This window comes from Mobula hypostoma, chromosome 7 (assembly GCF_963921235.1).
Source record: "Mobula hypostoma chromosome 7, sMobHyp1.1, whole genome shotgun sequence".
NCBI classification, from domain to species: Eukaryota; Metazoa; Chordata; class Chondrichthyes; order Myliobatiformes; family Myliobatidae; genus Mobula; species Mobula hypostoma.
In genome coordinates this window covers 178,142,729-178,165,183 of record NC_086103.1, presented here as the reverse complement: position 1 = coordinate 178,165,183, position 22,455 = coordinate 178,142,729, and the positions used below count along the sequence as shown (strand labels likewise).

The 22,455-nt window shown below is 42.0% G+C and overlaps 1 protein-coding gene across 1 annotated transcript in view; it reads left to right on the top strand.

The window, feature by feature from the left end:
- pudp (pseudouridine 5'-phosphatase) overlaps positions 1-21,975 on the top strand; it is a 99,994-nt gene extending 78,019 nt beyond the window's left edge. Inside the window, exon 4 of the mRNA XM_063054621.1 lies at positions 18,112-21,975. Within this exon, the coding sequence (XP_062910691.1) occupies positions 18,112-18,288 (177 nt within the window). The 3' untranslated portion in view covers positions 18,289-21,975. The remainder of the gene's footprint in view (positions 1-18,111) is intronic.
- The last annotated feature ends 480 nt before the right edge of the window (positions 21,976-22,455 follow it).

Sequence of the window (22,455 nt, the reverse complement as noted above, 5' to 3'; positions counted from 1 at the left end):
GTGATGTGTATACCAAGGAACTTAAAGCTGTTCACCTTCTCAACTCCAGATCCATTGATGCCAATAGGGGTGAGCCTGTCTCCATTCCTCCTGTAGTCCACAACCAGCTACTTTGTTTTTGTGACATTGAGGGCGAGGTTGTTTCCTTGACACCACTGCGTCACTTCTCCTCTGTAGACTGCCTTGTTATTAAAGGCAATCAATGTGGTATCATCTGGAAATTTAATTAGCAGATTGACGCTGTGGGTGGTGACACAGTCACTGGTGTACAGAGAGTAAAGGAGGAGGCTTAGGACACAGCCCTGGGGGGGCTCCTGTGTTGAAGGTCAGAGGGGCAGAGCTGAGGGAGCCCAGTCTTTCCACCTGCCGGCGATCTGACAGGAAGTCCAGGATCCAGCTGCCCAAGGCAGGGTGAAGGCCGAGGTCTCTGAACTTCTTGTCGAGCCTGAAGGGGATTATGGTGTCGAACGCTGAACTGTAGACCAAGAATTGTCCTGTGATTAGGTGGGTTTCTGGGCGGCGCCTCTCGTTGGGCCTGAAGGCCCTGTTTTATGCTGTATCTCTAAATAAAGCAATTAATAACATTATAGTTGATCTTTTGCCAAGTTCCATCATCAACTCCTATCCCTTAAGAACATTGAATATTACAGCACAGTACAGGCCCTTTGGCCCATGATGTTGTGCTGACCTTTTAACCTACTCTAAGGTGAATTTAATCCTTCTCCTACCCAGCGCTCCATTTTTCTATCATCCTTGTGCCTATCTAAGAGTTTCTTAAATCTCCCTGATGTATCTTCCCCTGCAACCACCCCGGCAGCTCATTCCAAGCACCCACCACTCCCTGTGTAAAGAACACTCTGACATCCCCCTACACTTCCCTCTAGCCACCTTAACATTATGCCCCCTTGTATTAGCCATTTCCACCCTGGGGAAAACTGTCTCTCTACTCAATCTATGCCTTTTATCATCCTGTACACCTCTATCAAGTTGCCTCTCATCTTCCTTTACTCCAAAGAGAAAATTTCCCCTGGATCGCTCAACTTTTCTTTGATTCCATGTTATTCAAACTCTTAAATATACTCAGTAATTGAGCTCCCACAGACTCTATGGTTGAAGAATTTTCTACTCTCTGGAAGAAGAAAGAGCAGGCTACATGAAACATTGTTGCAGGAAAGCAGCATCCATCATCAGAGACTCCCATCATCCAGATCATGCTCTCTTCTCACTTCTGCCATCAGGAAGAAGATACAAGAGCCTCAGGACTCACACCAGCAGGTTCATGAGCAGTTATTACCACTCAACCATCAGGCTGTTGAACCAGAGAGGATAACTTCACTCAACTTCACTTGCCCCCATCATGAAATATTCCCACAACCAATGGACTCACTCTTAAAGATTCTTTCTAACATGTCCTCAATATTTACTGTTTGTTTATTTATTATTATTTCTTTTTGTATTTCGGTTTGTTGTCTTGCACACTAGTTGAATGCCCAAGTTGGTGCGGTCTTTTATTGATACTATTATGGTTATTATTCTATAAGGGATTTATTGAGTATTCCGGCAAGAAAATGAATCTCAGTGTTGTATATGGTGACATATATGTACTCGATAATAAATTTACTTTGAACTATGAACTACCTGCACATCAACTTATTCATGTGCAAGGGCACATTCGAACACCAACATTTTTCAGATTATAAAAAGTAGAAAGTTAATTAAAAAGCAGTAGTGTGATCACTTGAGTCAAGTACGGTGTTCTCCTGATGGGTTGTCTTCAGGTGGCAAAGTTAATCTGGATTCCTTTAATGGAAAGCGCCTGTTGGTGACTTCGTTTAATGCGGGGAGGCTGATACACAGGCAGTCACCCCAGTGTCCTTGACAGACTGGGTTCAGGGTCCAGTGGCGTGGAATGCAAGATGACTCTGCCTGGCTCCACCGTTGAGGTCTTGGTTGGATCACTCTTTGGAACTTCTCCCTTGACCTTACTGTGAGTGATCCTACCTGGAGCAAAGAGCCAGAAGGCTAAACTCCAGACTGCATTGCTGTCTGGATCTCAGGAGCTCACACGCCTCTCCACGTGACGGCCCTTGGAGAAGCATTTTGCTTTTCTTATGAACGGAAGAGATTCTGCAGAAGCAGGAAATCCAGAGTAACACACACAAAATGCTGGAGGAACACAACAGGTCAGGCAGCATCTATGGAGAGCCAGCTCATACTCTTAACCCCCCTTCTACCTTCTAAATCTGGCTTGGCCCGAAATGCCGACTGCTTGTTCCCCTCCACAGATGCTGCCTGACCTGCTGAGTTCCTCCAGCATCTTGTGTCTGCTTTTCTTATTTTTTTCTATTAGTACAAGTTCCATCTTCCGTGTTTTTACACATAGACGAGAATAAATTGAATTTCCGTTAAATTATTGCCCTGATGTTGTCAGTCTTCTGCACTACTAATTATCTCTGATGCCTCTATTATACAATAGCCAATAGTCCCAGTACGATCCACAGGGAAGCAGACACTAGGCATATGCTGTCAGGAGAATAAGGTTAAGGAAATGGGTTTTTATTGTGGCCAGATGTAAAGAGCATCACAGCAGACATTTATTTTTTCTCTGCTGACATCTTTGCTTTAAAGAAAAATGAGGATTATAATATGCCACAAAGAAAGTGTCTATACATGTTGGATTTTTTTGTTTTATCTTGATAGTAACTGATGTTTTTTACCTTGTACAAGGATACCAAATTGCCAACACTGTTGAGCATGCATTCAAGTAGTAGTATTTAATCCTAAATTGGACTGCTTTACTTTGTTCCATATTTTCCAGTGTAAGAAGGAGCAATGTTGCCAACATTTTATCTTACTTTAGAAATACAGCATAGTTATAGGTCCTTCTGGCCCAAAGAGCCCAAGCCGCCGATAAGACCATAGCATGCCCACAATGCTCGGTAGAACATCATAGAACACAACAAGGAACAAAACGACAACAGCAAAGCATGCCCCTTTCCTCCCACCATCCCATCCACACACAAGGATTGCCCTCCAAATCCAGGACAGGTCTCCAGGTCACATTTCTCAGGCTCTGGCCATTGGGCTTTGACTTCCAGACACCTGACTGACTTTCACATTTTGATTTTCTGTATTGACCTCAAAATACAGACTTCAAGCCCCAAGCTTGCTGGCTCAACCAACCCTTATGCCGATTGCTTGAATGGACATCCATTCTTGGGACCCACTGACCTGGGACAGCCCAATATCCAAGGATGTCAAATGGTTAAATGGTCCTTCAGTATACACCCGTGTCGCTGGCCTTCGAGCACAGAGCAGAGGCCTAAGCTCCAACCTGACCACTAACCCCTGCCTATCCTTGTCCCCAAACCCTACCCTCTCTCTGCTCCTCCTAGCTTCTCTCTGCCATAAAAAACATACCTTCAAACTTAAAAAACAACTGAGCCATGACCTTGACAGAAGCCATACCTCAGTGCCATCTCATGGCACCACTGTATCATAGCAGTTAGGGTAACACCTTTACAGCTCAGGGTGTCACGCTTTATTTTCAGCACCGTCCGTGAGGAGTTTGCATATTCTCACCGTGAACGCGCGGAGTCCTCCAAGTGCTTCGCTTTCCTCCCACAGTCTGAGGACAGAAGTAGAAATAAGGAAGTATTGACATGGGTTCAAAGTCCATTCAGAAATCGGGTGGCAGGGAAGAAGCTGTCCCTGAGTCATTGGGTGTATGTCTTCTGGCTTCTGTACCTCCTGACGGTAGCAATGAGAACAAGTCATGTCCTGGGTAATGGGGGTCCGTAATGATGGAGGCCTCCTTTTTAAGGCATCGCTCCTTGAAGATGTCCTGGATATTTTGGAGGCTAGTGCCCATGATGGAGTTATGGTTATAATTCTCTGTAGCTTGTTTTGATGCTGTGCAGTAGCCCCTCCATACCATACAGTGATGCAGACAGCTAGAATACACTCCACGGTACATCTGTAGAAATTTACGAGTGGTTTGGTGACATACTAAATCTCCTCAAACTCTTAATGAAACTGTCATGCCTTCTTTGTAGCTGCGTCGATATGTTGGATCCAGGTTATACTGTGGCACACAGTTCTGAATCTTTTCCCTTCAAAACAAAGTTATGTCCACAATCCCTAGTCTGTCTGTTATTTTACTTGAGAAGTTCCCTTCTCACAGAATCTCCATGTGTCTGTCAGATCAGTATTCATTGAAACCCATTCATCTGTATTTTCCCATCTGGGAGTAAAATACAGTGCTTCAAATTTTTACGTACAGATTTATTATCGCAACGCATTTTCCTTCACTCAAACTTGGAGAAATTAGATAAAATGGATTTTTTATTTTCAGATTACTGCCTTGCGACGTTAGTTCTTAACACTCGCATGTTAAGAAAAAGATGTTACATTTATTTAGATTAAATTTCCTGAGAGCCGCAACTATATTTAAATAATTCATGGGATTATTATCTTTTTGAAGCGATTGAAGTGTCACATCCTTAAAATTCATAAGGTGACAGGTACATTGTCAGTTATCTTAGTTATTAAAAAAGCTGTAGACTATCTATCTTCTGACCAGAAGTGCATTAAGTTGGTTGTCTAAAACAAATGCTGTTTTAATATGTATGAATAGCATTTGGTTCCTACATCTTTATTGATGCTTTGTGTTCTGTCACTGGAGACACTTTTTGTTTTGTACATACAAACATTACTTCCTGTCCATAAGCTTCTTTACATCATTTCCTGCGCGTGTAAATTTAGATTTCGACTGGAACAAACATGGTAGGAAGACAATCCATCTCCATCCACTCTCTATTTGCTCTCGAAGCAGTAATATCTATGAGTTTTAAGGTATTAAGTTGGCGTGGTGCCCTAAGTTCAGTCTAGTCCATGGCATAGCTGTGTGTGCATTATCTTGTTTAATGCTGACTGTGAGAATAATCAATAATATTAGTTCAACGATTGCAACAATTCTGCATTAAATTACTTAATATGTGCTTTACTTAACTTTCTGCAGTTTCACAGTTTTCTCATTAAAAAGGCTGAGGAAAGCTTCCAGCTCAGGTGATTTTTGGGAAGGTGTTTAACTCCCTGCTTAGCTTTGTACATAATGCACTGTGAGGGCAGTAGACCTTGTGATTTGCAGAATTTATTTCCTTTGTTCATGTGGTTTTGATGATTTTCTGGACTGGAAGTTCCTTCCTGCCTGATCTATGCGTAACCATCTTCCGCTTGCAGGGTGACACGATAGCATAGCGGATTACACCCCACTTTACAGCCCCAGCGATTGCGATTGAGATTCAATTCCTGCTGCTGTCTGTAAGGAGTTTGTACGTTCTGCCCGTTATCACATGGGTTTACTCCAGGTGCTCTGGATTCCAAAGATGTCCGGTCAGGGTCAGTAAGTTGGAAGAAATTTGGCCTGTCCCTTAAAACCCTCACTAATTTTTATAGATGCACCGTAGAAAGCATTCTTCTAGGGTGCATCACAACCTGGTATGGAAGTTGTCCTGTCCAAGACCGAAAGAAGCTGCAGAAGATCGTGAACACGATGCAACACATCACACAAACCAATCTTCCGTCCTTGGACTCACTTTACACCGCACGCTGTCGGAGCAGTGCTGCCAGGATAATCAAGGACACGACCTACCCAGCCAACACACTTTCCGTCCCTCTTCCCACCGGGAGAAGGTTCAGGAGCTTGAAGACTCGTACGGCCAGATTTGGGAACAGCTTCTTTCCAACTATGATAAGACTGCTGAACGGATCCTGACCCGGATCTGGGCCGTACCCTCCAAATATCCGGACCTGACTCTCGGTTTTTTTTGCACTACCTTACTTCCCATTTTTCTATTTTCTATTTATGATTTATAATTTAAATGTTTAATATTTACTAATTTTTAACTATTTTTAATATTTATAATATTTAATATTTGTAATCCAGGGAGTGTGAAGCGCAGAATCAAATATCGCTGTGATGATTGTACGTTCTAGTGCCAATTGTTTGGTGACAATATAGTGTAAAGTATAAAGTTGTGTGGTTACTATGTTGACTAACCCATGAAATGAGGGATAAGAGCCAAATACAGACAAGTAGGACCAAAGATCAGAGTAGCTTTATTTGTCACATGTACATCAGAACGTACAGTGAAATGCATCGTTTGCGTCAACGACCAGCAGAGTCCATGGATGTGCTGGGGGCAGCCCACAAGTGTCACCGTGCCTCTGGTACCAACACAACCCTAGTTTTTGGAATGTGAGAGAAACCGGAGCGTCTGGAAGAAACCCATGTGGCTACAGGGAGAACATACAAACCCCTTACAGACAGTGACAGAATTTGAATCCCGATTGCTGGTTGCTACGCTCCTGTGCCACGCTTAATGGCTGGCAATGGGCTTCGTGTTTCTGTGACTAACACCTTGGTCAGCACAGACAAGTTGGCAGAAAAGCCCTTTTTCATGCGGTATGACCGGGGTTAACTTACAGGGGCCAGTTAACTTACCATCCTGCATATTATTGGGATTTGGGAGGAAACCAGAGCCTGTGGGGGGAAACTCACAAGTGTGATGACTCACTGTAGGCTGCTCCTCGCAGGTCCTCTCATTCCTCATGACAGACACGGAGATGGTGCTAACTTCACACGGACAATATCTGAGGTCAGCATTGAACTCCAGTCTCTGTTAAGGTAGTGCTTCCCCTGTGCTGTACTGCTGTTCATCTCATGCAGCACAGATTAAAGCTCTCCCAAGCGAGAGCCTCTCTCAGTCCTTTCCCACACCCATCTCTTCATTACAATCCGTCCAACCATTTCCTTGGCGAACAGAGCCACTGGTGTTTGTCTGGTGCTGACAGCTCACCGCCTTCACGCCAATTAAAGCATGGCCATCAAAGTGGTCCCCAGCTCTGGCTAATGAGATTGTGCAGGCATAGTTAATCTTCTGTGCTCACATCTCTGTGAATCGCTTCAGAATTGTCCCCACGTGATAAAGGTTGTTAGGTGGAGGAATAGACATGCTAAAAGTGAGTGGACATGTTTGTGTCACTGACATGTACACTCTGCGGCTACTTTACTTTGTATACCTGTATACCAGCTTGTTAATGCAAATATCTAATCAGCCAATCATGTGGCAGCAACTTAGTGCATAAAAGCATGCAGACATGGTCAAGAGGTTCAGTTGTTGTTCAGACCAAACATCAGAGTGGGGAAGAAATGTGATCCGAGTGACTTTGACCAATTGATTGTTGGTGCTAGCATCTGAGTATCTCAGAAACTGTTGGGTCTTCTGGGATTTTGATGCAGAGCAATCTTTAGAGTTTACAGAGAATGATGCAGAAAACAAAAAAATAATCCGGTGTGTGACAGTTCTGTGGGCGAAAATACCTTGTTAATGAGAGAGGTCAGAGGAGAATGGCCAAACTGGTTCAAGCTGACAGGAAAGCAGCTGTAACTCTAGTAACCATGCGCGTTCAACGGTGATATGCAGTAGAGCATCTTTGAACACACAACTTGTTAAGACTTGATGAAGTGGATGGGCTACAGCAGCAGAAGACCACAAAAAATACACTCAGTGACCACTTTATTAGGTACAGGTGATATCTCATAAAGTGGCCTCTGAGTGTATGTATCTCATGAAAAAGAGAGGTGAAAAGCCTGCTGTAACAAAGGGACAAGTACCTTGCTTATCTAAATGACAGGGTTAGCTCACTGAAGTAAGGTGAGAAATAAATGCAATGAATTCTAGCAGGACTGCAGTAATCTGTATGGAATTTCGAGTCATGATTTACCATGGCGTAAACTGCCAAAAGTGCAATTAAATAGTTATATGTGTCACAAATTTCCAGGATAAATTTTTGTTGCCAAGGTGTCCAACAACAGTTATATTTTCAACTCAGTGCATCTTTGAGACTTGGTTTCTGGAAAATGGGAAGGTTGAGAATTCAGGGGAGAGAGCTGACAGCAGATGAGCTTTTAGTTGCAGGTTGAGATTGGGTGCCTTTTACAATGGCGGATAATCAAAGTTCCACTGTATTAAAGAGATATTACGTGCATACAAGCAATTTGCTTCGGTTTTCAACTTGGAAAAGCCATGAAAGTAACTTTATCTCAGCAGCCCAGTGGTTGGCTTTTGTCACTTTAAACCACAGTATTGCGATTTTCCACTTCAAATGGATCTAGTCTTAAGGTACCAATCCACAAAATTGGATGTAGGATGCGGGGCTGGGCTGAGAAGTGCCAGATGGCGTTCAATCCAGAAAAGTGTGAAGTGATTCATTTTGGAAGGTTGAATTTGAGGTCAGAATGTAGGATTCTTGCAGTGAAGAGAAACAGTGGGATATTGGGGTCAGTAGGTCTCTCAAAGTTGCCGCGCAAGTTGATAAGGTTGTTAGAAGGCGTACGGTGTGTTGGACTTAATTAGTCAGGGAAAATTTTATTATCAAAGTACATGTGTCACCATATGCAACCCTAATTTTCATTTTCTTGTGGGCATACTCAAATTAATCTATAGAATAATAACTATAACAGATAAGACTGCCCAACTGAGGTGTTCAACCAGAGTGCAGAACTCAACAACTGTGTAAGTACAAAAAGAAGAAATAATAATAAATAAATAAGCAATAAATATCGAGAACACGAAATGAAGAGTCCTTGAAAGTGGGTCCATTGGTTGTAGGAACATTTCAGTGATGGGCAAGAGAAGTTATCCCCTTTGGTTCAAGAGCCTGATGGTTGAAGGGTAATAACTTTTCCTGAACCTGGTGGCGTCTGTTTTGAGGCTCCTGTACCCTCTTCCTGATGGCAGCAGCAGGAAGAGAGCATGTCCTGGGTGGTGGGGGTCCCTAATGATGGATGCTGCTTTCCTGTGACAACGCTTTGTGTACGTGTACTTAGTGGTAGGCAGAGCTATACCCATGTTGGCTGGGCAACAGGCACTATTTTTCGCAGGATCCTTTTATAGTTCAAGGTCTGTGAGGTAATGATGGAGCTCTGCAAAATCCTGATTAGACCACTTGGAATATTGTGTTCAGTTCTGGTCACCTCATTACAGGAAGAACGTGTAAGCTTTAGAGAGGGTGCAGAGGAGGTTTACTAGGATGCTGCCTGGACTAGAAGGTATTGGGCAATGTGGGCTCATTGTGCCAAGGGGCCTGTTACCGTGCTGTTTGTCTAAGTGGATACACAGAGGCTGATGAAGTTCGGAAGGGAAAGCCGCAGGTCGAAGCCCAGAGCTCAGTGAGCCTGGAGGTAGAAAGCCCGAATGTCAGAGACCGAAGTTTGTGAGTCCAGAGCCCAAAAGTTGAGTCTGTGAGTCCAGGGTAGGGACTGAAGGATGGAGGGCCAAAGTCTGTGAGTGAGCCTGAGAGTCCAGGGCAAAACACTGATAGCCCAGAGGTGGCCTGCCCTGGGTTTGGAGGCCTCGGTGTGTGTGTGTGTGTGTGTGTGTGCGCGCGCGCGGGGTTGGTGGGTGAGAGTAGGTGGGACATCCCTTTAGAACAGAGATGAGGAATTTCCTTAGCCAGAGGATGGTGAATCTGTAGAATTCATTCCCACCAGCGACTGTAGAGGCCAAGTCATGGTGTATATTTAAAGCAGAGGTCGACAGGTCTTTGATGAGTAAGGTTGCCAAAAGTTACAGAAAGAAGGAAAATGGGGTTGAGAGGGCGAACAAATCAGCCGTGATAGTATGGTGGAACAGAGTCAATGGGCTGAAAGGCCAAAGTCTGTTCTTTTGTGTTAATTCAGATATCAGACTGATAAAAGCTAAGAACCCTACTGTATATGAGCGCAGTTGCTTTAAGCACAGTCTGTTCCCATCTCCAGTTTTAAGAAGCTTTGTGGTGGAAGAAGCTGACAACAAAGATGGGTTTTTAATATAGTCAGTGTGGAGATGGGGGCTTGTCAGTCCCCAAATTAGAAACTCAGGTTCTCTTGGCCAGAGAATCCAAAGAAAAGATGGTGAATCTGAGTTTCAAGAGATGGGTGCAAGTACCTTCAGGACTGGGCCTAACCAACCCAAAAAGTAGAATTTTTTTTTTCCAGAACTAGGATCAGTTCTATTATCCCTGACTTATGTAGTGCAATTTGTTGTTTTGCAGCAGCGGTAAAGTGCAATACATTTTTAAAAAACTATTAATTACAATAAAAAGTATATTTGAAAAAAATAAATTAGCGCAAAGAGAGAGCAAAAAAAACAGGTAGTGTTGATGAGTTGGTTCATTATCAGTTCAGAAATCTGATGGCGATTAAGATGCACACCATCCCTTGATTTTATTATTCTTTAATATTTAATTAGACTTCCCGAGCCATCCTTATCAAATTGGATGAGACAGTCAGAAGATTCGCTAAAGAATATTAGCACCTCGTCAAAGATTTTAATGATGCAGTTTTATGTTGTAGTTCTAGAGATTGGGGCTTGTCGGTCTCCAAATTGAAGACTCAGATTCCAAGGGCCTACATGCGGTGGCCACTTATCAGATACACCTATACACCTGTTTATTAATGCAAATATCTAATCAGCCAATCATGTTGGCAGCAACTCAGTGCATAAAAGCATGCAGACATGGTCAAGAGGTTCATTTGTTGTTCAGACTAAATGTCGGAATGGGGAAGAAATATGATCTAAGTGACTTTGACCGTGGAATGATTGTTGGTGCCAGATGGGGTGGTTTGAGTATCTCAGAAACTGCCGATCTTCTGGGATTTCCATGCACAGCGGTCTTTAGAATTTAAAGAGAATGGTGCGAGAAATAAAAGAAAGAGCCAGTGAGTGGCAGTTCTGTGGGCGAAAATGCCTTGTTAATGAGAGAGGTCAGAGGAGAATGGCCAGACTGGTTCAAGCTGACAGAAAGGTGACAGTAACTCAAATAACCATGCATTACAACAGCGGTGTGCAGAAAAGCACTTCTGAAAGCACAACACATCGAACCTTGAAGTGGATGGGCTACATCAGAAGAAGACCACATCAGCTTCCTCTCCTGCATCTATAAACTGGCCATGGAGTATATATGGACTTTGGTATCCAAAGATAAGACGGTGAATGTTTGCTGAGATTGATGGTGTTGAAGTCATTAATAAATACAAACAGCTTAGTTTTGTCAATGCCACTTATTACAATAGATGTGTAAGATGGTGGTGAACATTGGTAGCTTGGGTTGAAGCGTTTGATGTTGTGGTGTTCACCGAGCTTGGCAGTTAGCTTCCAGGCGTTTCCTCACCGGTCAAGGTGACAACCTCAGTGCGCAGTTGTTGGTGTTTCTTTCTGGGAATGTTCGCATTTATATGGGCCCCCAGTTCGCTTGCCTTGGTCCTGATTGGCTACCCCTTCAGTTGACCTTTGAATTCTATTAACTTGTGTTTCTTTGGTGCTTAGCTTAGGGAAGACATACAGCACACTTGACATTGTGTATTGTGGGATATCCCCCTTTCTGTTTTCAAAATTTTCCCTATTTCCCTAAGCCTCTGTGAGTCAACATAGCAGGTAAATCCATCGTAATGTTAATCGAACAGCAGCTATCTATCTTTACATATCATCTGTGATTATACTGTTCTCACACCCAAGAGTTGTGGAATTTGTCCTTGTACAGTTTTTTTTTACCATCGAAGATCAATATTCTGTGCAGTAGAATTCATAATTCTTCATCTTAGGATAATTAATGGACCTGACGTGACTGGGAAGAAGATTTTCCTTCGTCATACAAGTGCCCTTTTGAAATCTGTAATATAGGACACACGAGAAAATGCAAGTGACTAACACATTTTTATTTCTATCTTTTGTTGAAGCTGAGGGAAATCTTTGAGGTATTATCTGATATGTATTGTTTCCTTTGAACTGTTTATCTATGTTACACCACAGTAGTGTAGCGGTTAGCGCTAAGCTATTGCAGCTTGGGGCATTCCAGAGTTCAGAGTTCAGTTCCGGCGCAGTCTGGGAAGAGTTTGTACGTTCTCCCTGTGACTGTATGGGCTTCCTCCAAGCGCTCTGATTTCCTCCCACAGTCCAAAGACATACTGGTTAGTAGGTTAATTGGACATCTTAAATCGTCCTGTGATTAGATAGGGTTAAGTAGGTGGGTTGCTGGGCAGTGCCACAAGGGCCAGTTCTGCGCTACATCTATAAAAGAAAATAAATTAGCTATTTTTCTAGCAGGCTCTGTAACATTGACAATTTTAGTCTTTTGTTTGTTTGTATGTGTGTGTGTTAAGCAATATCCTGCTCTTCCGCCAAATTTGGCATGAATCCCTCCTCAATACCAAGGAGAATTAATGTCTTTCAGTATTGGCATAATCAAGACACAAAGAGCCTGCCTGATGTGTATATATTTGCTGTTACAAATAAATGCAATGATTATGGGGTCATTAGTTTGGCGTCTTTAGTAATGAAGAGTTTTAATTGCCTCTAGTTTCAGGGAATTAATTAAGCCCTTCCATTATGCATATTACTCGAATAATAATTGGTTACTTGCATACAAGCTTTGTGACTTCACGGAAGTCAATTAGGTCTTTCGCTGCAAGCTTGTCAAGTACATTTCTACGCAATGTCTAGATATAAAGCGTTTCTGAAGGGTCTGATAATGCTATTTTGTGTAGCTTTCAAACTTACCCACAAACGTCGGACTGTATCGCAGTTGAGGCTTTTAGATCTCTCGTCACGGACACTGAGGGATTTTAAAGGAGTCCGAGTTAATTCTGCAGACTGGATAGAGACTGAGCGGCAAAGACAGCTTTTTCTTTGACTTGGATGTTGTTCACAGCACTGAAAACAGTAATAGAGATGGACTGTCTTGTGCATAGTGAAGGACTTCTTCCAAGAGGTTGCTGTCACAGAAATATTAGTCTCCACTAAACCTAGAATTGAGATGCATTTGTAACACAAACCAGGGGCTGCAAAGGCTTCGAGGACAAGGGTGGAATACAGGCAAGTTTCAAGGAAGAGGGTGATAGCCTTAAAAGCAACACTATTATTAAAATTTCACGAGCGGTTGCAAAATGTGTTAAAAAGAGAATGTGTTTGTTCCTAGTTGTAACTCTTTCAGTTCCCTTCTAGCGGGCGAAAGGAGAAGGTAGGCGAATGGGGTTGAGAGGGATAATAAAATCAGCCATGATTGAATGGTAGAACATACTCAATGGGCTGAATGGCTTAATACCGCTCCTATAGTGACATTCTTGAGTAAGTTCAAAATATTCAAAGTAACTGTATTATCAAAGTACATATATACCACCATATACAACCCTGATTCATTTTCTTGAGGGCATTCACAGTAAATATAAAGAAACACAGAAAGATAAAAAAACCAATGTCAAAAGAAGGAAAATGTGCCAAATACAAAAATAAATAAATGTGTGCATGCATGTATGTATGTACGTGTTCAACGATGTCTGCCTGACTCTGACCATTCTTCCTCTCTTCTAACTGCTATTATCAGGTGGGAAGTGCAAGAGTCTTGGGTCCCACACCACCAGGTTCAGGAGCAGTCGTTGCCCTATAGCCATCGGGCTCCGCTCGCCTCAGTGCTGGGCGTGCTCTGCAATGTGAACTCATTCTCAGGGACTCTGCAGTTCATGTTCCATGTGTTTCTGTTCACTTTTTTTAAACTATCTGCATGATTTGTTCCCTTTTGCAACTTAGATATGTGGTGGTCTTGTGTATGTTCTTTCATGAATTCAACTGTGTTTCTTTGTTTTTTGAGTGCCTGATAGAAGATGAATCTCAATGTTGAGTATGACATAAATACTTTGGTATTAAATTTAAACTTTGAACTTTGAAATATTAAATATGAGTTGTAGAGTCCTTGAAAGTGAGTCCCTAGGTTGTGTTGTGGTGAGTGAAGTTATCCACGCTGGTTCAGGAACTTGATGGTTGTAGGGTAATAACTGTTCCAGAAGCCTGTACCTCATTCCTGATGGCAGCAGTTAGTAGAGAGCATGGCCTGGGTGGTGGGGGTCCTTGATGAGGGATGCTGCTTTCTCGTGGCAGCGCTCTGTGTAGATGTGCTCAATGCTGACGAGGGCTTTAGCCGTGATGGACTGGGCCATATCCACCACTTTCTGTAGGCTTTTCTATTCAAGGGCATTGGTGTTCCCATATTTGGCCAAGATGCAACCAGTCAAATAATAACAATAATAATAAATAAATAGTAAGTAAATAAGACTGAGAACATGACTTGTAGAGTCCTTGAAAGTGAGTCCATAGCCATGTGTGCTGATGGAGATCACGGAGGAGATGTTGTTGCCAGTCTGAACTGACCTGGATCTGCAAGTGAGGAAATCGAGGATCCAGTTGCACAAGGAGGTATTGGGCCAAGGTCTTGGAGGTTAGTGAATAGTTTTGAGACATGCTTTCAGACACTAATTCCTCTTGGGTTTTGTCAGCAAAGTCGCTGTGATATTTTGTCCAATTGGGATCCTTATGTGTTAATGAGGAGAATGAATACAACAGACTGCAGAATGACAAAGAACAGCACAGCTAATTAACTCCGCCTATGTAACACTAGACAGGATTTAGATAGTGTAAACCTAAAGCTTCCCACCCCCTCTAATTTCCCCCTTCTCTCACCTCTGATGGATTTTGTGCCAAGCAGAGCCAGTATCCTGATAATCATTTATATTTTCCACAGTGCACAATAACTACAACATCAAATAAATGGCAATCAGTTTTCCTCAATTCTGTAAAATAAAAAAAGCTGAAAGGAAATAAAATGCTATAATACATCACAACAGAATAATAATTTTGGATAAATGGCTCTTTTATGTTTTTCCAAATTCAGGAACATTTATTACCCGTCAAACATTGCCCTCCAGAACCAGCATGAATAACAACCTCACCCACCCCAACTCTGAACTGTGTGCTTAGCTACCCTGCTCTACTTCTTTATACCCGTGACTGAGTAGCCAATGTCATATTTACATTTGTTGATGACACCACTGATCTTGGCCAAATCAAAGATGGTGACGACCTTTACAAATTTATGTTCTCAATATTATTTGTATTTGCATCTTTTGTCTTCTTTTGCCCTTTGGTTGTTTGTCAGTCTTTGTGTATAGTTCTACATAAATTCTCTTTGTCTTCCTGTAAGTGCCTGTGAGAAAATTCATCTGTAGGTAGTATACAGTGACATGTACTGTACATACTTTGTTAATAAATTTACATTGACTTGAAATAATGAATCCCACAGGGCATAGCTTTAAGGTGAGATGAGAAAGATTTTTAAGGAGATTTGCAGAATGTTTTTTTTACCCAAAGTGGCAAGTGCCTGAAAAACACTGCTTGCGGTGGTTGTGGAAGCCGTAGTAACAGTGGCATTCAATAGGCTTTTAGATAAACACATTAATATACAGGGAATAGAGGGGTGTGTATCATGTGCAGATAGAAAGTGTTAGTTTAATTTGGCATCATTGTTGGCACAGACCTATACACCCTATCCTCGTTATATGCGGGGGATATGTTCCTCGCAGTTGACGCAAAGTATGGAAAACGCATAATGTGAATAATTATTTAAATGGGGAAAATAGGGATACGTTCTGGAGGGCTTCTTAAATGTTTTATCTGTAATTTATTCACATTTTCATACCAATACGATTGGTACGAAAATGTGAATAAATAACAGCAAAATGATTAGCAAACCAATCTTCAAAGATTTGACCAGTGACCCGTGCTTTCTTGTTAGCTGCCCAGTGGACAGGAAGCATATTCTTACTCAAACCCTTAAGAACACGGGGGTTTAGTGAATGGTAAACTAAGAGAGGCTTCATATTACAGTCTCCTTCGACATTGGAACACATAAGCTTTGCACTGTTGTAACTATATGTTATAATTATGTGGTTTTTGTCAGGTTTTCAGTCTTGGTTTGTCTTGTGTTTCTGTGATATCATTCTGGAGGAACATTGTATCATTTCTTAATGCATACATTACTAAATGACAATAAAAGAGGACTGCATGTCCTCATAATCTAATCTAATCTAAAAAAGCAGAGTCAACCTATCCTTTGCTGCCTTGAAACCTGACGCAGTCTTTTCATCCTTAGTTATGTAAGTGCGTTTCGGCTTACGCTTCCAAAAAAGCCCGGTCTCGTCTGCATTAAACACCTGCTTGGGTGTGATGCCTAACTCAGCTATCACAGCCCACAACTGCACAGGATAACATTCAGCAGTTTCGTGGTCAGCACTGGCTTGCTCACCACGCACAGCTAAGTTGTGAAGTCTGTGACGATTAACAAACTTAGAAAACCCTCCCCTACTTGCATTAAAGCTCACAATATCACTTGACACTCCCTCACTAGCCTCTGAACAAAGGCGACCATAAATTTCCAAAGCTTTCACACGAAGATGATCGGAGCTGAGTGTTGTTTTTTTTTCTTTGTTTCGTGCTCAATGTACAAACTCAACATTTTCTCCATTTTTGTCATAATCGGGTTACGCACTTTGGTAACATTCTTTGAAGACACTTGTGATGAATTAATCAATTCACTTTTTATTTTCTCAGCATTTTTCTGTATGTTTCTGATCGTGGACTCACCCAGGCTGAAGTAGCGTCCCAGAGCTGTGTTACCTTCACCTGACGCGGCCCTGTTTATAATTTCCAAGTTTTTTTCCAAGTGTTAAAGTGGTTCTCTGCCGCTTGGCTGATGGCCCAGGACTTGACATAGGATGCTTAGGAGGCATTGTTAAATATTTCAAGCACAAAATCAGTGCACAGTAGGTAATAACAACAAAAGTTTAAGAACACAAGATCGCACATCCACAAACTGCCAAAACCAATGCGAGACTGGTGGGAGTGAGACTGAGGCGTGCGCACGTGACTTGTATTGGCGGGAAAGCGGTGCTTCTCGTTCCAACAGCCTTGCATAACTGTGAGTTTTGGACGCATTGTAAGGAGAAGTTGGTAGAAATAGGTTCGACGCATAACTGTGAATCTGCATTGTCGGAAGACGCATATAACGAGGATAGGGTGTACAGTATGTGCACTTAATAGTTACTTTATTGGTTACCCCCTGTACCTAATAAAGTGGCCACTGAGTGTATTTTGTTGCCTTCTACTGCCGTAGCCCATCCACTTCAAGGTTCAACATGTTGTGCATTCAGAGTTCAAACTTCAAAGTACATTTATTTTCAAAATATCTATACATTATACAACCTTGAGATTCATCTCAAGCCACTCTTCTGCACACTACCGGTGTTACACATAGTTATTTGAGTTATGTCACCTTTCTGTCAGCTTGAAACAGTCTGGCCATTCTCCTCTGATCTTTCTCGTTAACGAGGTGGTTCCACCCACATAACTGCCACTCACTGGATATTATTTTTGTTTTTCGCACCATTCTGTATAAACTCTAGATACGATTGTGCATGAAAATCACAGGAGACCAGCGGTGTCTGAGAAACTCAAACCACCCCATCTGGCACCAACAGTCATTCCACAGTCAAAGTCACTTAGAATCAGAATCAGGTTTATTATCACCAGCATGTGAAATTTGTCAAATTAGCAGCAGCAGTTCAATGCAATACATAATATAGAAAAAATAAATCAATCAATAAATAAATCAATTGCAGTATATGTGTATTGAATACATTAAAATCATGCAGAAACAGAAATCGTATATATAAAAAGTGAGGTAGTGTTCACAGGTTCAATGTCCATTTAGGAATCAGATGGCAGAGGGGAAGAAGCTGTTCCTGAATCACTGAGTATGTGTTAAGGCTTCTGTACCTCCTACCTGATGGTAACAGTGAGAAAAGTGCATGCCCTGGGTGCTGGGGATCCTTAGTAATGGACGCTGCCTTTCTGAGACACCTTAGATCACATTTCGTTCCCATTCTGATGTTTGGTCTGACCAACAACTGAACCTCTTGACGATGTCCGCATGGTTTTAATGCATTGAGTTGCTGCCACATGATTAGCTGATGAGATATTTGCATTAATGATCAGGTGTACCTAATAAAGTGGTCACTTAGTGTATGTACTTCGATAATAAATTTAGTTTTACTTGGACTTTTGACTTAGAGTGTGTGGTTAGTGGATGGTTCAGGGGATGGGTGGACTAGAGAATAAAAGGGATTCGAGACAATTTGTACATTGTTTGTTTCAATTGAGTGCTTTGTTCTCTTTGTACCAGTGCCTTGTGTTTGAAGATTCTGTGAACGGAGTGAAAGCAGCGTTGGCCGCAGGAATGCAGGTGATCCAAGTTCCTGACCCACAACTGGACCCGGAGCTAACAAAGGCAGCTACCTTGGTGATCAAGTCACTAGAAGATTTTAAACCGGAATTGTTTGGTTTGCCTGCATATGATTAGAGTCTTTAAGCCAGTTTCCAGGCACAGAATTGGGTTCTTTCTTTTCTTCTGTCTCTTGATCGCGAAAGACCATCTGTGTATTCTGTTCCATTGAATACTGCCACCTTACATTTACAAAACCCAGCTGAAAGTAAAAGCTGTATTCAGACCCCCAACAGTGAACTGAAGATGATCTCTGCATCTCCAGTGGGATCCAAGCCTTTATCCCACTCTGGTTCCTATAAAACAGAAGCAGCCAATTCATTTTGGTGGGGAAGCTATCATAACTCTGGAGCTGTGGTTGTAGATTAAAAGAGTTAAATAGGACAGGATAGAAGTTCAGCCCACAATGTTGTGCTAACCTCTATAAACCCACTCCATGATCAATTTAACCCTTTCCTCCTACACTGGCCCTAAACCTCCATTTTTCCTAGATAGAGTTATGGAGTTTTACAGCACAGGGATAGGTCATTCAGCCCATCTATTATCTGCCTAGTCCCATTGTCTTGCACCTGGACCTCAATTTCTTGATCAGTAAGGGCCTCAGAGGGCAGGAGAATGGGGTTGAGAGGGCTAATAAAACAGTCGTGACAGAATGGTGGAGCAGACTCGATGGTCTGAGTGGCCTAGTTCTGCTCCTAGGCCTTATGGTCTCCATACCCTTCCCATCCATGCACCTTTCTGTTAGCTAGTCACATGTCCTTCACCCCTGCTGGCGACTAGGCCACCAACGGCAGCCTGCCAGAGTCCTGTCTTGGACCAGTCTTTCAAGTTGTCCCCCAGGTGTTCCATGTTCCAATGGTGATGGCTCTGGATGATAGAAGGTTGATCAGCCCCATGGCTTCCACGGACTTGCGGCTTTCATCATAAGACTTCATGTGTCTTTGAGGCAAAGTCCTTCCTGTCACAAGGATGAGATCCCTGGCAGCTTCCCTTGGTGCTTCCACTGGCAATAAATCATACAGTCACCTACTTTGTTGCATTTAGATCATAAGGTACAAAGATCCCTATTGGTTATCCTGGGACATCCGTAATTGGTATTCCTGGATAGCCATTAAGCTGAAGAGTCATCACCCACTTTGGACCTGCAAGTAATCAGGACTGGGACGTCATCAGAGAGTGCAGGGTTCTCCTTCAGTGCATTGGCCAGAGTAGATCGACTATCCACAGTAAAATTAATTGGCCTTAGAAGAATTTGTTTTGCAATACTTCTGTTCATGAATTGAAAGTAATGCCTTTTGCTGCTCTGGCCCTTCCATTTTTAGCTGTGTCTGACTGTGTTAAATTCTGCCTAGTAGAGCACTAATGGTGAGTGTGTTCTGTCGATTCGTTAATGTTTTGTTTGTGATAGTTCACTCATACCTTTAAATCTGATTGAAAGGGTCATCTTGATGAAGGTCCTCACCTGAAATGTCACCTTCTCATTCTTCTCCACAGATGCTGCCTGACCTGCTGTGTTCCTCCAGTACTTTTGTTTTATTGGAAGTTAAAATGTTCTGTGAGACTGATTACTTGTTAATAGTGAGGGCACCATGGTAGTGTTGTGGTTAGCGTGACATTATTACAGCTCATTGCGTTGGAGTTTGGAGTTCAGTTCTGGCGCCATCTGTAAGGTGTTTGTACATTCTCCCCGTGAACCTGGTGGGTTTCCTCCCACAGTCTAAAAGCTACGGTTAGTAGGTTAATTGGTCATTGTAAATTGTCCTGCTAAATAGGTGGATTGTTGGGCTGTGCAGCTCGTTTGGGCTGGAAAGGTCTGTTCCATGCTGTATCTCTAAATAAAGTAAAATAAAGATAACAGCACATGATAATCAATGCTCATCTAAGAGCAGAGATTTTCTAAAGTAGTATAGAGATCGATCAGTTATCTCACGGTTATCAGAGTAAGGGATGGTGCAAGTCACAGGCACGTTGTTTTATCAACGTTGCAAGATCAAATACTTTTCAAGTGGTTACGAACAGTTGTGTCATTGTTTTTTCTCTCTTGTGTGTGCCCTTCCAGGGCCTCCTGCTGCCTTGGTGACATGTTATGGAAACAGCAAGTGCTGGAGAAGTCAGCAGGTGAGGCAGCAACCCTGCAGAGAAACAATTCAGGTCGATAATCTTCCATCAGAAGCCCTGACTCGCTGAATGTCTACAGCATTTACTGTTTCTATTTCAAGTTTCCGGCACCTGCGCTTTGTTGTTTGTGACGTGTTTAGTGCAGTTTGACGGGGCCAGGGCACTCTGCAGAGTGGTTGTAGAGCAGATTACTCATGGGGAGAATAAAGCTATGCTTATGTTATTCACAGTAACAAAATGCTGGAGGGATTCAGCTGATCATGAAAATGAATAAAGAGTAGGTGTTTTGGGCCAAGACCCTTCATCAGGACTGAAAAGGAAGGGGAAAGAAGCCAGATTAAGAAGGTGGGAGGAGGAGGAGATGGGCTGAAGTAAGAAGCTGGGAGGTGATAGGTGGAAAAGGTAAAGGGCTGGAGAAAAAGGAAACAGATTTATTTACTTATTTATTTATTGAGATACAGCAGTGAATAGGCCCTTTCAGCTCTTCAAGCCACACCGCCCAGCAATCTCTCGATTTACTCCTAGCCTAATCACGGGACAACCTACAGTGACAAATTAGCCTACCAACCAGTACATGTTTGCACTGTGGGAGGAAACCGGAGCAGCTGGATGAGAACGTACAAACTCCTTACAGTCAGTTGCAGAAATTGAACCTGTTCTGTAAAGTGCAATGTTAGCCACTACGCTTCCATGCCACCTGATAGGAGAGGAGATTGGACCATTGGGTGATATCCATATTTTTAATGAATATATTATCATATTTCCCTTTGTGACTTCATTGCTGTAAAAAACCCAACTCATTGACTTAAATAAAAGTTTTTAAAAACTGCAGATGCTGGGCAACTGAAATAAAACTGAAGTGCTGGAAATACTCGACGGGTCGGACAGCATCTGTGGCACGAGAAACAGTTCATGTTTCAGCAGAAGTTCTGTTTCTTTTTCCCTATGGGGTCAGAAGGTTGAGTGAAAAATACCTCAAAATATATCACTCAAGTGATGAAGAGAAAATATGCACTGTATGTGAATTTTTTCACTGAATCTTGAATGTGGACAGGTTGCACTTGCAAATAAGTACTCAGGGCAACTCCCAGTACATATGGACCTATTGCTGTTTACTTGTCCAATGCTGCTATATTATAAAAACACCCATTTTCTGTTATGAATAGATCATTATAACGGACAAAACATTTATTTTCACTAATATTTGAGAAGTAAACCTAACTCTTAGGGATGTTCAGGTACAAGGACGCAGTACAGTAGGTGGTAAGCAGCCAGGGAAGGTTGCTCAGAATTCGAGGCTCATCACTCCAAAGACCCTCAGTCTGAGCAGCACAGATATTACTGGATTGCAAACTCTCCGTCTATTCTATCTATTTACGATTATGAAATTAACTGTTTAAAATGTTAATGTTCTAAAGGTTATAAATTATGGAATTTATTAGTAACTATTACAGTTATCTTAACTTGTGGCAATGTCCTGTGTCATAAATACCAATGGATTAAATCCATTACACCGTTTTGAGATGCTTTCAGACAACAGTTCTTTTACACATTTTCTCTCAATTTGTTATATCTTTTTGTATCTCTGCCTGTGAAGACAGTTATTTGGTACAATCCATTAATAATTAAATATGACAATGCCTTTAAAACAACATTTTAAATAGTGTTGACGATATTCTTTGTTACACTTACATTTCTGAGATAACAAGTCTTGAGTCACCTGTCTGCATTGAAACTGGTTGTTTTGTTTTGAGAAGAGCGGCCTTATATTTCATTTAAACATACAGGCAGAAATACTGTACAAATTAACATTTGAATTTAGAAAATATTCATAGAGATATACAGCATGGAAACAGGCCCTTAGGCCCAACTGGTCCATGCAGCCCTAGATGCCCCATCCAAGCTGATCCGATATTAGATTAGATTAGATTCAACTTTATTGTCATTGTGCCAAGTACAGATACAAAGCCAATGAAATGCAATTAGCATCTAACCAGAAATGCAAAGAATAGTGTTATTTACAAAATAACTGCGAATAAAAAGTACAAATGTTTGTAAGTGCTACAGCACACAAATATAAAAGTACAATATGGGTGCAATACTGCTCAGCGCTGTGATGTGAGGTTC